This window comes from Glandiceps talaboti, chromosome 16 (genome assembly GCF_964340395.1).
Source record: "Glandiceps talaboti chromosome 16, keGlaTala1.1, whole genome shotgun sequence".
Classification (NCBI taxonomy): domain Eukaryota; kingdom Metazoa; phylum Hemichordata; class Enteropneusta; family Spengelidae; genus Glandiceps; species Glandiceps talaboti.
In genome coordinates this window covers 4,244,376-4,262,505 of record NC_135564.1, presented here as the reverse complement: position 1 = coordinate 4,262,505, position 18,130 = coordinate 4,244,376, and the positions used below count along the sequence as shown (strand labels likewise).

General features: G+C 36.0%; 1 protein-coding gene across 1 annotated transcript; it reads left to right on the top strand.

Moving 5' to 3' along the window:
* The first annotated feature begins 1,657 nt into the window (after nt 1-1,657).
* On the top strand, nt 1,658-13,919 carry LOC144447236 (protein lifeguard 2-like). The gene is made up of 10 exons (XM_078137138.1): nt 1,658-1,716; nt 2,515-2,716; nt 3,763-3,920; nt 4,459-4,523; nt 5,227-5,280; nt 6,127-6,217; nt 6,436-6,473; nt 7,536-7,581; nt 8,345-8,524; nt 10,966-13,919. The coding sequence occupies exons 2-10, from the start codon at nt 2,539-2,541 to the stop codon at nt 11,113-11,115; spliced, it is 960 nt and encodes a 319-aa protein (XP_077993264.1). The 5' UTR covers nt 1,658-1,716; nt 2,515-2,538; the 3' UTR covers nt 11,116-13,919.
* The last annotated feature ends 4,211 nt before the right edge of the window (nt 13,920-18,130 follow it).

Sequence of the window (18,130 nt, the reverse complement as noted above, 5' to 3'; positions counted from 1 at the left end):
TGACGGATGGCCCTCACTGGACTTCTTGGGAGATAAATGTTTATATGCTTAAAGAACTATCCAGTATAAATAAAGATTATTATTGACAAAGAATACTATCAGATCCGTTTCCTAAAATTAAATAATATTACAATAAGTTATATTTCTGAATTCCATAGTTGGGAAATGACAACAACTCAAAAGCAAACATTAATATCACTCTAACAAGAACTTTTACATATTATACATTTGCAACCAGTCTCACTGCTAAATTCTGAGTGACTAAAAGTATTTCAGAATGCATGGAAAGAGTTCTATCTTTAATCAATCATGAAAGCCAGAGTGCATTCGTAACAAGAGGTAACATCAGAGACAATTGTTCACTTCATAAAGTAACTGATATTCACTACCATAACAAAAAGCAAACAAACAAAAACAAAATAAAAAACCCAGATGCAATTAAATTGCATTCAAATCATTGGAATAGCCACTGATGCAACTCTTAGTATTTCCAGCTTTGGACTCGATTTGAAAAAAGCATTAAAGCATTTGACACTATGGTTGAGAGCTGTGTACTCAACAATGATTTCTTGACAGGTTAGTTTGATGTAACTATGGAGATACATTTTAAGCAGCTCTGCATTCGCATGAAGATCTGTAACACTTGGAAGACCTTTGGTTAAAACAGATTGTCGTGTTACCGGCATGTTGCCATGACACCGGCGTCTAATAATTTCACCCCATAATACCAGGATGTCACATCCCTAGAGTTCTGCCCATGGAATGTTACCATATGATTATAAAGCCATTTATGTTTCCCTTATTTCAGACACTGGCAGACATATATTACATTAGCAGCTTTGAGCATTCTCACAAACCAGAGCTGTTATTCTTCTGTGACGGCGGTGCATCTTAAATGGTGCCTGAAAAAGGGTGTGGTTGACAATGATGCTTTTGAGAAGCTAGTCTAAATTGTTATATTTGCTTTGTCTTCATTGTATTTTGATGTGCTTTGCCAGAAATTACATGAGTGTTTCAAATATCAACATATGTGATCTCACAGTGATGAGTTCCGCAAGGCAGATGATATTTTACTATACGTTATGACACAGCGTCCAGGAGGAATAAGTAATTTTTTCATGATTTCCAGATTTCTAATATTATTTTCTCTATATTTCAAATAAAAATTAAAAATATTACTATAAAATTATCATTTCCTCTGACCACCTTTTTCCTACTGTGAACAGTCTTATCAGAGTTTATTGTATCAAAATTGGCGCATACATGACAGCCCCCCACTCGGATCTGTGGGAGATAAGTTTGTACATATGAAATCAAAAGTTCATTCATTTTTCTAAGCAAAATGTTGCAGTCTTGATTACTGTTATGGCTTACTTCAAACATGGAAGTAGAACCCCAAAGCACTAATAGCAAAGCCACATCAAAAAGACAAAAGATTATATAGTTTGGCCACTTGGAGTGCTGTTCAGAAGTAGGTCACGTTTGTTGAGTACACCCTCAGCCGAGCCTTCTTTGAAAAAAACCCTGAAGGACAGTATTTGTATAAAAAAGCAAAATATCTACAGTCGTGTTTGCTATTCATTTGCATATATCTTGAGAACCCTCAAAACACTTTAAATCATATATTTGTATTTTTTTTCCTGACGTCACTTCCGTCTAAGCAATCTCGTACATCAACACTGACTGCTCCCGCAGCCCACCATCGCTGGTCATTTGGTAAGTACAATACATCAAATCAACAATATATTGTAGTCCTTGGTACGATTACTGCAGTGTGTATTAAAGTTGAGAAAGGCATTCAATCGTCTTTACATTATGTGCCGGTAACAAAACGTAGAGACGAGACTCTTTTGTACGTGAATGACGTCTATCTATTCTAATGTATCATATCACATCATATATTCATATCAGCTCAACACATCAGCTGTGCAGTGATAATGACTATGTCTATGATATTGTCAGATAAAGACGGTGGACATGTTTTAACAACAGACTAAGCCTGAGCTAGTGATGTTCTTGCCTTGCCAAATATACATGTACCTTCCACAGACCACCTCTTTTACAGGTACAGTGTAGTCGTGTACTATTATAGTAATGTACTCAGGCAGCACATACAATATAGCCTTCATGCCAGTAATATAGACCTGTGCACCGTCTGCAAGCAGGACTAGTACTGATGTAATTGTTCGAATCTCAAGAACTCTCTTCCTTAATAAATTTATTGGGCAGAATTCTTTCACAGTGTGTGGGTAGCTTCATTTCAATGTGAATTTTCATCTGAGCTCCTCACTGAGTTAGACGTGAGAAGAGATGCATAGCTTTGGATAGTTTCCAGACTAGCTAGTGAGAAGAGATTCGAAGCCACATATAGCCTCTAGACTTTATCACCGATATATGTGTACACACCATTACCTTTCAAAGAACTCGTTCAGTCTACTTCACTCCCTTTAATTAAAATGAATACCTGATTAGTGGAAATCTAGCTAGTGTTTATTTTTATTTGATTTAATACAGTTGAAGTGTGACAGACATTTCACCATGGCAAGTATTCAAGTGACATCACGAGGGTACACACCCCTTACCAATGAACCTGAGCATGACACAGACCCCCCAGCATACACTGAGCCAGACGAAACTCCGCCATTGCTAGGCAACGAAGGCAAAGAGGACCAGGATGTAACCGATGATCCACCGCCACCATACCCTGGATTTACAGGTAACGTGAAATACAGCACATGATTATAGCTCCAAATCCATGTCCTTTTGTCTAGAGTCTTGGCTATTTGTCTTACTGCAATGGTTAGAGTTAGAGGATTAGAACATCCTAAATTATAAGTTAACCAAGTTTAGATCTATTTGCAACAGTTACCATACAGATAACCCACTTGAACCTTATCGCCAAGTTTGCAGTTTGTTGTACGGCTAGCCTCGGTTACCCAGACTCTCACCACTGGGGGCTTTACTACAGGACCACCCAGATGAGACTAGGGAAACATAATCTAAAGTCACCCACATTGGAAGTCACACAGTGCATTTCTTTCAAGTCATGAAAAATGGGCTTTGTCCCCAGATAAAATGTCCAATGTAATTAAGATGTATCAGTTGCTTGCAACATGGTAACTCATTGCAGAGGTACCTGGATCATTCAGCCTGCAATGTTGAACATGAAGTATTCCCCAGCATGCACTGCTCTGGGAAAGAGATCCAGTGTGGGCAATTGTGATTACATTTCTCCAGACTCTTGTCTAGGTGATCTTGTAGTAGAGCCCCCACCGGTGAGAGTCTGGGTAACTGTGATTACTATACTGTATAGCTAATACAAATTTACTCTATACCAGTCCCAATGTACCAGTACCACTGTACTCGGATCCATTACCAATTACCACTATCAATGCTACTAGGAACCACAATCCAGTGATATCAAAATTAGGCCATTTTAGAATCAAATATGGATAAAAGAATGCTGATATTCTTTAAAATAAGACAACGACTTCCCAAATTTCTTGTATGATTTGAAAAGGACCAACAGCAAGCATTAATTCATGTGGCAAGTTTGGAGAGGTTTGAAGGAGTGTGATTTTTCAAAGAAATTGGTACCAAAGATCCAATTCTGCTTTAATAAGGTGTATGTGAATCCTATTACAGGTACATGTATATTGGATCAGTTGTCATGGAAACAATTCATGCTATATGTAGTGAAAAAAGTATGAAAACATAGATTCATATGTATAATGTGAAATGTTGATATTTATATTATTGAAGGGAGTCCAGGGTATACACAAGTGTATATACCACCAGAAACGAGTACATACACAACACAACCTGTAGAAGATGCAACAGTTGACTCTGTAGAAGAAGGTGGCTTCTCTGCAGCCTCATCATTTTCAGACAGGAAAGTTAGACAAGCTTTTATTAGAAAGGTGAGAATTTCCCTTCGTTACAATGTTTTGCGTACTTTATCATTGACAGTGAGAGTATATGTATGAAGAAAAATTCACCATTAGGCCAAAAAAAAACCCCAACTGTTTCTGTCAACGCATGCATCACTTAAATACCCCTGCATCAGTCTTTTTTTTCATGTTTGTCCAGCCCATGCAGTCTGCAGATGCTTGGCGAAACACAAAAATAACCCTCCCTACTTCAGTGAAGACAGCTGCAGAGCCAATCATGAAGAAGCAAATGACATTTGCCCCACATACACACTTGCTCTAAAGTACTAAATAAAACGAACAGTAAACTGCCATAAATAGTAGATTGAGTGACAGGTTTGTTGGGAATTATATTTAGACAAACCGTCCTGACCAGAAACAATTTTTTTTCTTGGCCTTATGTATATATTTCCATTTGCATAGTTATCCCAACTCAGTTAATTAGCTCTACAGAAAGGTTTATCTTTATCCAGGGAGAGATGTATCAGTGATTCCTGTAAAACAATTGGTGCTTTAATATTCGTTGCAGGTGTATCTAATACTAATGGTGCAATTATTGGTTACATTTGGCATTGTGTGTCTCTTCATCTTCTGGTAAGAAAAATTAATCTTGTAATTCATCTGCTGTTATGTACCAACTATTTTCCTCGGCTTTCTTGGAAATAGTTGGCATATAACAACCCTTTTGGTAATAGATGTCTACAAGTGCCCTCATAGTCAGGCAATATGTGGCTATTATAACACATCATGGTCATATAGCCTTCAGTGATTGGCTTAGATCGTACAATGTGTTATGGATTATTTGACCTGTAGTGACCACAATTTGCATATAGCAGCACTATTTATGTTCTAAGTTTCCTAGGGCAATATTCACCTACAGAAGGCTTTGCTTTGAATATAGAAAGAATGTGCCTGAGAATGTGATTTTATTTTGGCACTAGTAGACATCATGTTACCCCCTGTGCTGTTATGTAGCAACTTTTTCTCTTGGCTGAGGGAAATAGTTGCTACATAACAACCCTCAGGGTAATAATTATCTACTATTACCCTCATAGCTAGGCAATAAGTGTATAATAGACCACTATTTCTTTTATTGATCAAGCTCGAAGTTAAAACCATCAGTTGAAAATGTATCATATTTTACTTCAATTTTAAAGTTGTGTACTTCCAAGACAATTAATATTTTGGATTTTCTTGTAGACAGTCATTTTTGGCCAAAGAGATCTGATATATGTGAAGTGTCTTTTGACAGAAAATATATTATATATATTGTATACATTGTGTTTATATTTTCCAGCAAACCTGTGAATGACTTTGTCACTGGAAACCCATCTTTGGTATATGCATCATAGTAAGTATGTAATAATACTAAGCATATTGGAATCAATCAGTCAGTCAGTCAGTCAGTCAGTCAGTCAGTCAGTCAGTCAGTCAATCAGATAATCAGTCAGTCAGTCAGTCAGTCAGTCAGTCAGTCAGTCAGTCAGTCAGTCAGTCAATCAATCAGTCAGTCAATCAATCAATCAGTCAATCAATCAGTCAATCAATCAGTCAGTCAGTCAGTCAGTCAGTCAGTCAGTCAGTCAATCAGTCAATCAGTCAATCAGTCAATCAATCAGTCAGTCAGTCAGTCAGTCAGTCAGTCAGTCAATCAGTCAGTCAATCAGTCAATCAGTCAGTCAGTCAGTCAGTCAATCAGTCAGTCAATCAGTCAATCAGTCAGTCAGTCAGTCAGTCAATCAGTCAGTCAATCAGTCAGTCAATCAGTCAGTCAGTCAGTCAGTCAGTCAGTCAATCAGTCAGTCAATCAGTCAGTCAATCAGTCAGTCAATCAGTCAGTCAGTCAGTCAGTCAGTCAGTCAGTCAGTCAGTCAATCAGTCAGTCAATCAGTCAGTCAATCAGTCAGTCAGTCAATTTCTATTACTTTTTTTTTGAAGGCAAATTATTCTTTTATATGAGGATTTGAGACTGTTTTTAAGCACACAATAGACATACGTCTTTATTATCTCTATGTTTAGGCAAATCTAAGACAGAAAATGGACCAGGTTTTTGGTTAAAATGTTATCCATTTTGGCGACACTGTTTCAGAGGCAGATGACAAAATCATGACTGTTGTAATTGCAGATGTTTTGAATATGTCAATAGCTTTGTAATGGTACCTGCAGTAATTCAAAATATTTTTTTTTTTACTTCCAGTGGTGTTTTTATTGTGTGTATGTTTTCCTTGGCTTGTTGCAATGAGATGCGACGGAAGTTCCCACTCAACCTCATCATGCTTGGCGTATTTGTAAGTATTGCGTGTAAGAACATAGTTGTTATGTGTTACATGTATATGTGTATGGGTTGTAAGTATTGCATGTAAGAACATATCAGAACAGCACAGTGCAAGTGTAAAAACCAACCAGGTAAAATGAATTACAGTGATTTCTAATTAAAAACTGCATTTTTCTATGTAGGTAAAATCTGTCATGATAAACACTAATCCATTTCTCAATGTAATTTCAGACATTGGCTTTATCATATATGGTTGGAACAATATCATGGTGAGTATTGGCCACTTTTACAACCAGCGACAGATGAGCATTAACAAAGAGAACTTGTTGCAAACAGGAAATGTCTGAGGTTAATAACACTGGGCACAGCATGTTGGGAAATAAGGAGACATGTATTGTATTTCATCCTGTGATAAGAATAGATTAATGACCACTTCATGTGCACATAAAACTGTTCTTATCAAACGATGGGATGTAATAACTTGTCTCTGTACTTCCAACGTGCTGTGTCAAGTGTTGTTATCGTTGTTTACTTTCCCTGTTTGTTTCTGCTTGTCTGTCACTGGTTGTATGTTATGATTCGTAATTGACAGCAATGGTATAATGAGACTGTTGGTGAACTGTTATTGACAAAACTAATTTTTTAGTCGTGCAATTTATCTACCTAGTACATCACCAAGGTGATCACATGTAAGAATCACTGCATCAAATGTTGAGTGGAAGAAGCTGTCAAGATTTAGCAGCAATGCTGGCAATTAACAAGTACAAGGGAATAGAAATACCGGTAGTATATATTATGTCATGCACAAGCAAAGTTATCGTCTTTGAACAGAAAATATGGTTTATATACCCTGGTTGTTCTACTTTATGAAAACCCATGTCTATGTCACTGGTTTTATGGTGCTCCAAATATGAATCTAAACATTCCCAATCGAAATTATTTTTCCCCATTTTTCCTTAAATATGCTTGAAGAGGTATAATTATAAATTATTATTCCCCAATATTTTACTTCCTTCAGCCAGAAAATACTCATGACCTCAGGGTTTGTCACTACTCATGAAGCGACTTGTAGTGACAAGACCCCTTAGGTCACTCATATTTTCCCAGGCTGAACAAACAAATCTTGGGGAATAAAATCTAAGTATACTCCTGTGGTCGTATAACAAGTCTACATTATTGAACCTTACACAATAACAGGTGAAGAAGGCTGGTTATCAATATGTTCGTTTATTTCCATTTTATATGGTCTAAAAATTCATCTTCTTCAACCTAAGCTTTTCATAGGTGTACATACACTAATTATCATCTACACTTCACCATTTTTATTTCAGTTTTTACACAACCAAATCTGTACTGCTGGCATTAGGCATTTGTGCTGTAAGTATTACATTTGCGTTTGGTCTGTCATAACAAAACTTAATCTAGTCACGATGCTATCTGTGACTTCAAATCTCAAGATCTCTTCACCCCATCTAGCTCAATGAGAAATCATGAACCAAACGTTTTTCTTGCAAATGAGTAAACTTCCAACAATTAGTAGACTGACGTACACAAAATATAAGTAGTGTCCTGAACTGCCCTACATTTATTTGGACATTATATAACTGCCCCAATAAGTAGTACTGGAATATTAAATTTGTACTTGTACTTGGTGTGTCATGATAAAGGCCAGTGATTCAATCCCAGGTACTCGCATTAGTGTTATTTTATCAGTAGTCATAAAGATAACATAGGATTATTCTTTTGTTCTGGACCAACTTTTTCTAAAGTTCTGCCAGACAACTGTTTTCACACATAGATTGGAATCTCTAGTGGGCCCTGAAGGAATCATACACAGACAGAATGAATGTACCAATAATATAGTATATCAATATACATAAATGTAGAGTGAAATCAGTTATAGTATATTAAAAGTAAAATATGTCTAGACATAGTCACATCAGCCATGCAACCCCCCCCCCCCCAAAAAAAAAAAAAAAAAAAAAAAAAAAAAAAAAATGTAAATAAATCTTACTAGTATCTAATCAAACATTTTCCTGTACCTGATATGGTGGTTTGCTGAATTTATTATCATATTTCTGTGTAGTAATTATTTCATATACCAGTATTCCCCTTTGTTATTTCTTTATTAATATTTCAGGGTGTCTGCTTGAGTGTGACAGTTTTCTCTATCCAGACCAAATATGACTTCACATCATGTGTTGGAATACTGTTTGCAGTTTTGATGGCTTTCTTCTGGTTTGGATTTTTCTGTATTTTTTTCTACTCTGAGATCCTACAAGTAGTGTATGCTGGCATTGGAGCGGTCATATTCACTGTGGTGAGACTTTAGTGTTAAGTGGCCATATGGATGAGAATTTTGGTATTTTTTTTGGATTTTTAATTTATAAAAACAACTTTACTATGTATTTCAACTTTAAAAATTAATGTGCAATAACATATACATGTACCAAGTGTGTGTTTGTAACTCAAGGAATTGCAAAAGAAGAATTTGTTATTGTACATACATGTACAATTGCAATTACTGGGGTACAAACATTTTACACATTTTTTTGTTGCTTTGCAAGTTACACACAGTTATTTCACCCTTTTTTTCAAGTAGAAAACCATGATAGTAAAGTTATTTTATCAACTAAAATTCCAAAATAAATACTAAATTCTCATCCATATGGCCACTTTAATATATCCCATAATATGTTACCTCACAGTAAGTGTAAAGGGGACATTTTTATTTGTTCATCTTTCACATACCATGGGTGTATATATAGTAGTGAGGAGGATTATCAATCAATCAAATTTCTATAGTGCTGAATTCCAGAGCAATGTTCTGTTCAGTAGCACTGAATGGCTAAAGCACATCATATGCTTTGGTGAACAAATAAGTCTTCAGTTTTGTTTTGAAACAATCAATGCTTCAATGCTTCTTTGATACATTTTTACCATTATACTTGCTGACAACTAATAATCCTCAATCTGGTAACAAGATTTGACCAGTCACAATATCATTTTTATGGAAATTTGCTGATTCAGATAAACATATGTTATGATAAGGCCAAAAAAAGAGAGTATTATTTCTGGTCAGTACAGTCTGTCTAAAATGGGTGACAACACAATTTTATTTCTTAAATTCTCAACAAACCTGTCACTCAGTCTACTATTTATGGCAGTTACTGTTCTTTTTAGACAGGGACTTATGGATTGGGTTCCGTCTGTCCGTGCGTGCGTGCGTCCGTCCGTCCGTCCGTCCATCCGTCCGTCCGCAGCCGTTTCTTGGAGATGCCTGGACCGATTTTTTTCAAACTTGGTACAGGGGCAACATACAATGGCATACATATGCACGTCAATTTGTTTCATGATACGATCCAATATGGCTGCCTAGCAGCCATTTTGTTTGCAAATTTTCCCTGTCTAAAGCCATAACTCAGACATGTTTGAACAGATTTCATTCAAAGTTGGTATTAGGACAATGTTCTATGACATACATGTGCATATCCATTTTCATTGTGATACGATCCAATATGGCTGCCTGGCAGCCATTTTGTTTGCGAATTTTCCATGTCCAAAGCCATAACTCAGACATGCTTGAACAGATCTCATTCAAAGTTGGTATGAGGACAGTGTTCTATGACATACATGTGCATATTCATTGTTGTTGTGATATGATCCAATATGGCCACCTGGCAGCCATTTTGTTTGCGATTTTTCTATGTCCAAAGCCATAACTTAGACATGCTTGAACAGATCACATTCAAAGTTGGTATGAGGACAGTGTTTTATGACATACATGTGCATATCCATTTGTTGTCATGAAACGATCCAATATGGCCGCCTAGCAGCCATTTTGTTGTGAATTTGCCATGTCCAAAGCCATAACTCAGACATGCTTGAACAGATCTCATTCAAAGTTGGTATTAGGACAGTGTTTTATGACATACATGTGCATATCCATTTGTTGTCATGAAACGATCCAATATGGCCGCCTAGCAGCCATTTTGTTGTGAATTTGCCATGTCCAAAGCCATAACTCAGACATGCTTGAACAGATCTCATTCAAAGTTGGTATTAGGACAGTGTTCTATGACATACATGTGCATATCCATTTTCGTCGTGATACGATCCCCCATACCTGACCCATCCTTTATTGTTGTAGGCATGTTCCATGTCCAACAAACAGACACAACATATCTAAGTCTGATTTAGGTTCACAAGTGTTGTTGCGTGATCAGAGTAGTGATAATTCCTTAAAACCCAATCATAGCGGGAACTATGTCATTCTCAGTGACTTGTTATTTAGTACTTTAGAGCAAGTGTGTATGTGGGGCAGATATCATTTGCTTGTTCATAATTGGCTCTGCAGTTGTTGTGTCACTGAAGTAGGGAAGGTTATTTTTGTGTTTCCCCACGGATCTGCAGACTGCATGGGCTGGACAAACACAAAAAAAAGACTGGCGCAGGGATATGTAAGTGATGCACAAGCTGACCAGTAACAATTCTCTTTTTTTTGGCCTAACAGAACCACGTTCCATGTGAGTTCCAGTGTGGGTACTCAGACAGAGTATTTACATTTTGTGCTTGCTGTGTTTTCTGCTGCACTTTCATTTGCTAAACTCATAAAAATACAACCACAGCGAAACTACCATCAATTGTGCAAACACCCCCGAATACGTACACCACACTTGCACTCACATGGAATAAGGTTTTGTCATATTACAATCACATGTCTACATATTTTGCATAATTTCTGTTTTGTTATCTGTGAAGATTCTTGCAGTGGATACCCAACTTGTCATGGGTGGAAAACGTTATCAGATCACACCAGAAGAATACATCTTTGCAGCTCTTAACCTGTATGTTGATATCGTATACATATTCCTCTACATCCTGGCATTGTTTGGTGGTGGAAGAAACTGAATACCAACTTTACACACTGCATCTAACATTGAATTAAAGGTTTTGATCATCAAGGTCGTGGAATATTTCTTTCGATATCCGCCACTCCAAGTATCTCTAACATCCTTCCGTCACTCTCTGGAAGACCTATTATCTCTGTGAACAATAGTCTCAGTCTTCTCCAATTGTTTACTATCCAGTATCTGTGAATCCACTTGTTTCCTTTACCATACTGTACATTTATCCACTAAAGCACTGTGAACTGTGCAGAGACTGAGCGCCTTACAAATCTCCTAAATTATTATTAATATTAAGGCCTCAAAAAACAAATTGTGTGGTTCTGATTACGCTCAATTTTAGAATGGGGTGGGGTAGGTAGATTTTTTTTTTACATGTGGGAGTCTAGTTCAGGTAGATCAGGTAGTTATGTTTTCCGTTGTTTTCCATATGGCCTCAGTGTTATTGGTTTCTGCTCATCAGATATACAGCCATTACAGATTGGAAGAACAGTTTTATATTGTCTTTTTAAGTTTATGTCAGTCTCCGGATCCACTATTTCTCGCAAGACTTCACACCATTTCTGCAGTTTTATTATTTTTTTCTCAAACATGTAAAAAAAAGTTTTGGGTTGGCAGTGAAAAACTAGGTTGGGTTGGGTAACCGGAACCACACAATTTTTTTTTTAGGCTTAATTTGAATGCGAAAGTCGTTTGGTCTATAAGGTGCTGTGATAACAGTGTAGGAAAAGAATACATCTTTGTTTTGTTTATTGTGGCTTTGTGATTGTAGTTCACTCATGTCATGTGCAATTATGGAGAAATATATAAAATGAAAACTTTCTCCTACTTTTACACACACAGCCATGACCTTGTGACCTGTTGATATTCATAGTATCATGGTACGCTACGTTAGTTTAGATGTTATCCATGGATTCGAATCTTAAGAACTTTCTTCACTCTGTCTATCTGAATGAGAAATCATGAACCAAAAGTTGTTCTTGCAAATGTGTATTAACCCCCACTGTAAGAATGACATCTGAAAATTCAGCCATTTATTATTTGTGTATGGGAATGTGTATGGTTCGGTTCTGTATTGGCAAGTGTTCAATTATCTGGTGAACTTAGTGACAAGAGCAGAATTTATGGGGGGGGGGGAGACGAGGAGAAAATGTTTTTGTTTTAAAAGTGCTCTAAAAAATCTCGAAGTCACCGAAATGAACTCCACTCTAGAATTTGCATATCCCCCACCCCCATCCCCACCCCGTCAATGCCACACGTACACATTGATTTTGATGCATAACTTTACAGTTATCTGCCTCCATTGATTTGGTTCTGCAGATAGCCACAAATCAAAACATTTCAAGGCACCTATCCTCATTAGACCTATCAGAATTCGGAAGGCTCCCCTTCCATTTTATCAGCCCCTACCCCCCCCCCCCTCCCCTCCACCATAAATTCTACTCATTTTTAAGTACACGTAACAAGGTGATGATACTTCCATAAGATGTTGTGATGTGATGTGTGTGTGTGTGTATACATAACATATTTTTCATATAGTGCATATATATGTAAACTAAGTATTTGATCTGCCTCATTTCTCATTAATGTGTTAACGTTCATACATGGGCAAATATATATTGTTGGTAGATTCTAATGAAATCGTACCTTTGAATGATTTTTGAAAATCTGTTGTTAGATATTGTTCACTGATATACCCCACAAACAACTCAGCTCCTCCTGTGATTCTCATCTTCGTCGTATTCCAAGGGTATCTACAAAGACTTTTGGCGAGAGATCTTTCTCTGACATTGGCCCTTCATCATGGAACAATCTTTCTTTTGGTCTCCTCCACCCCAAGTCTCGTACATCCTTCTGCTTTTCTCACGTTTTTCCCCTACCATACAGTAATTTTCGTTCCATTTATTTGAGCTCTGCTTGCAGAGATTAGGCACTCTAAAAATCTTCTTTATTATTCTTGTAATTATATAACAACTTCCTGCTAATATTGTACACCCTGAAAGTACTGAATCACCTGTGGGTAAACATATGTATGTAGCAGTACACATAGTATAGTACACTTTATAAAATGCAGTCAAATCGATTTGAGTCCAGTCACCTTAAAACCAGCAGCCTAAATCGGTCACAAGTTTAACCTGTTGCTGTACTACTTACGGATAAAATCAATCACTAATTCACATATTCGATGTCTAATTATTGGTATTTTAACAACTTTTTCAGGTAATATTTTGTTGGTTGTCTAATTGAAATAATATAGGACTCCAGTTACAACTAGTGCAGGTCCAAACAAATGTGTACAGTAAGATATGTCGCCTTGCTCTGCCCTCACCCGCTCCTCCCAAATCCTGAGAAGAGTTAGCCAATGTGTGAGGACATTATACATGTTAATTAGTGGTCGATTTTATCCATAAGAAGTACAGTAACAGGTCGAAAGTGCGATCAATTTAGGTCGTTGGTTTTATTTTAAGGTGTGGACCGAAGATCAATTTGATTGCATTTATTGTACTGTACTGTTTGTACAGCTGCACACACGTTTACCCACATGTATCATGGCCAACCAGCATAAAAACCCGACCTCTAGCCTAAGTACGCCACACTTGCAGTCGTGTGTCATGGGGTTCTGTCATATAATCAAGAATTCTGATTAATCTTGTATTAACAAAGTAGATGTAAAACAATGCAGGTCTGTACATTAACATTTCCTTGATGGTTATTTTTATTGCTATTCTATACACCATCTCTACTTATAACCCTTCGTAAAGTATGTAAATTATGTCGAAATGTAAGTTAAAAAATAAAAAAGATTTAATTTTACTTTGGCTGTGTGATAAAGTTCGTGTTTTATCTGCATTTCACTTGATATTGATACCAGAGTTAACACGTAAACGCATGACGGAAGGCCGTTACTACGTCTTGGAAGGTAAGTGTTTATATCAATCTGATTAAAATCCGATGTAGATATCGGATAATCGTTCATTGCTATTTTAATCTACATCGGATTTTAATCAGATTGGTGTTTATATATAACACTTACAACAAATGCAGTTTAACATGGTGACAGATTCAAAACCAAGCAAATTACTCATTAAAAGTACAAGCTATGTCGACAAACTTCATATGACGTGCGCATTGTTATTGTTGATATATGTACCGAATTATCGGAAATTTTAAGCTTGTAATCATGGCTTAATTACCGAAAATAATTAATTATACAAATTACTCATTCAATCTAAAAACTATGCCAACAGGCTGAATAGAATATATGTGCATTGGTATGGTTGACATATGCACGAAATTATATGAATTTTGAAGCGTGCATTCTTAAGATGTAGCCTGATTACTGCAAATCATTAGTTATGCAAAGTATTCATTAACACTGTATTAAAGCTAAATCAACAAACTATGAACGACATAAGCGCTTTATTATGGTTAATACATGTACCCAATTATATTTATAGCCTAATTACAAAAAGCCATCTTTTATGCATTTGACTGAAATAAACATGGTACTTATTTGACCTGCTAAAAAATTTGTGTGGTTCCGATTAAGGTCAATTTTAGAACAGGCGGGGTAGGTAGATTTTTTATATGATTTTGTTACATATATTTTTTTTTGTATGTGAGTGTCTAGTTCACGTAGTTATATTTTCTGTTTTTTAAATGGCCAAATTGTTCCGATCAGATGTACACACAGCCACACTAGATTTTATTGTTTCTTCTCGGATATGTAAAAAGAAAGCAGTGAAAAAGGACGTGCAGTCACTGAGTCGGGTAACTGTATTTTATGATACATATCGAAAAATGTACGAGAACTCCCTAATATCCAATCAACAATTCTAAGAAACAAAAGTACAAAATGGAAAATATATCCGTATGTAACTGCAAGTTCTTTGTGGCGAAGTTGATAATGTACGCTCCTTCAAACCCCAAGCTTAGCTTAAGGTTCAATTCCCAGGCAAGGCAAACACATCCCATCCCATCAGTAGAGTAGAGTAGAGTAGAGTATATATAGAGTAGAGTAGAGTAGAGTATATATAGAGTAGAGTAGAGTATTGAAGCTATGGATGTAGCACCACGGTTTTTGACAAATAACAAACTACCTTCAAATTGGTATAGAATATATATAGAGTAGAGTAGAGTAGAGTAGAGTATATATAGAGTAGAGTAGAGTATATATAGAGTAGAGTAGAGTAGAGTATTGAAGCTATGGATGTAGCACCACGGTTTTTGACAAATAACAAACTACCTTCAAATTGGTATAGAATATATTTTTAATATCTTTATTGTAGCCAAAACAAGATGGTAATAAATCTAGTGTCCAATATGAATGTTCATAATCACAATAAACGTGAAAAGATGTACATCATTTCTACATCATCTAACTTTGGATGTTTGGTTCCACTAATTGAAATATGCCTTACATTGACGATGAGACAAGTGTAGCTTTAGACTACTTGAAACATTTGTAATAACTTGATTTTCAAGGACTGACCTAACACTAAATTAGTTCCTATATGCATTTAGACAGCATGATGGGTGTACTTTATATACATTTGTTATCAGATTCCCAACTGCAATAAAAATCTATCATCGTCATTTTTAGCTCACATGGGAGGGTCTGAAAGCATAAATATAAATTGGACAATCACATACTATATTGAACTATTTCATAATTTCTAGGCATTCACTGCTCTCAGTCAAAATGAAAATCAGTTACTGTTTCTCTTGTACATTCAGAAATCTTATATGTAATTCTCAGAAATTGTGTCAGCTGTGAGTGAGATTCTACGAATCTAGCTTGGTACTGTCAGATATCATCAACACATAGACCCCTAGTCTGTAATTTTTTTCACATTTCTTAAAACTGCTTCTCTGTTTCAATTTTCTTCATTACATATTGTGTACAAATATACCACTATAATATTACAGTAAATCTGAATGCAATATAACAAACACATTAAGGCTAAATGAATTCTTTACACAATACATCGTTGAGGGCGCCATACCCATCTTGCAGATTGCTCAACAGATAAAACCTTGACTTCACTATTTCAAGTGAGTTCAACTCGGGCACATAGTTTGGAAAACTTAATATGTTTACTTCTATTTTATCAACTAAAAATAGTATTCGCATTCCAAGATATATTATTACAAAAGTCAAGACATGTCTGCAGTCCAATAAATCTCTCTATTTCGATTGATCATTATACACCACCCCTCTATTGTCCAATGATCAATATATGGACCCCCTCTGTTGATCAATACATAGGCCCCCTATGTTGTTCAATACATAGACCCCCTCTATTGTCCATTGATCAATATATGGACCCCCTCTGTTGATCATTACAGAGCACTCCCTCTATTGATCTTGCAATACACAGACCCTCCCTATTATTTATTTGCGAACAAAATCATGCAATATATTAATGCTTACATCAGTTATTGCAATAAAATCCGATCTTTTTTTTAAATATTCAAACAAGGCCATGACTTATACTGAACCTTTCAGTAAAAAGTTGAGCACCTTTATAGAGAGTTGATTGTGGATTATTAAATCCTCATTATTGCACCACTTGTAATGATATGCAAAACTCAAAACATCATCTGAGGTGGCTCTTACCATATAAGGAATTATGTTAATTATAATATTACATGGCAATGTTACTACCATATAAGGCAAGATGTGAACGAATATTACATTACATTACACTGCACACAGTACTGATATTTCACATTTTGGTCAAATTTCAGCCACATATTTTCCTCTTCTTAAAACTAGCACCACTGCTCTTATGTACAAGAGCCTGATGATAGAAAATATATGATGGCAGGATATAAGTGATCAGAAGTAGATATGGAAAAAATAAAATTAATTGTTTGAATTTATGGTCCCATTGTTACAATTTGATCCCTGAAAAATATTGATCATTCTGTGGTCGCTTTGCCCTCAGTGGACTGCTATGGAAGGGGTTGACCCTTGTGTGAGGGCGCCCCGTCATGGTATACCTTACACATGGTATACCTTACAAACTATCTATGGTATACAACAAAAATATGTTTTTAGTATCTAAATTATGTAGTATTCAGCCAAGTATTCATTTGTGACAATAGTGCATATTTTTATAGTGTTCAAAGCACTGTACAATTACCTGCCACCGATCATACAACTGATCGTATCTCCTCAATCCTCAACTCCCATGGAAAGCATTTATTCTGTACTGCCAATAAGCACCCTGAATATATATTGTTTACGTAACAATTTTTGTGTCCTACAGGTGCCCATTTACACAACTGGATTGACTAACCATTATTACTCCTATTAAGCTATGGATAGAGCACCTTGGTTTCCATGGCAACTATTACATCATTTCCTATTAAAGCTATGGATGTAGCACTGTGGTTTCCATGGTAACCATTACATCATCGCAAATAGATTAGTGTAAAATTCTGTTCAAATATTTCTCAGCCAGGACAAATACACATAATGCAATAGAATTATGATTCAGTAAAAATAATTACATTCAGGTCAAACAAAGCTATCATATTGTCAACTTTTGAAACATTTTGAAAAATTGATAGGAAATGACATGTAACATTAGCGGTACTAAATATAGTAATTATCACTACATGTATATCATTAAATGCTATTGTTGGTATAAAGGTGAACATATTTGAAATATTATACAATAATCCACAGTTGAAGGTTTCAAGATCATCCACTCATCCATTGTCCTAATCTTATTAAAATCTGAGGTGTAGGTTAGTTATGATTCTGTCCAATTCAATCTCACTACCTTTAAGTTTACTTGAATTATCATTTGTAGTACTAGTTTTGGTCTTGGTTGTTGCTACAAATGTCCTGAGGATCACTCATCGGTGTCAGACACAGTGGAAGCCAGTAGGCTTAAAACAAAATGTCTGGCTCAAAGTAAATGTTACTAACATTGCTACACAGTTACATTTCATTGTTTCGTCATAAAAATCCCACTAATATTGATACAATGTTACATTTTACTGTG

Bases quoted from the DNA above. Each gene is read 5' to 3' on its own strand.
- LOC144447236 (XM_078137138.1), top strand. From the start codon at position 2,539: ATGGCAAGTATTCAAGTGACATCACGAGGGTACACACCCCTTACCAAT. The intron at 4,524-5,226 runs GTAAGAAAAATT...TATATTTTCCAG, and splicing joins GTGTGTCTCTTCATCTTCTG to CAAACCTGTGAATGACTTTG. The intron at 6,474-7,535 runs GTGAGTATTGGC...TTTTTATTTCAG, and splicing joins ATGGTTGGAACAATATCATG to TTTTTACACAACCAAATCTG.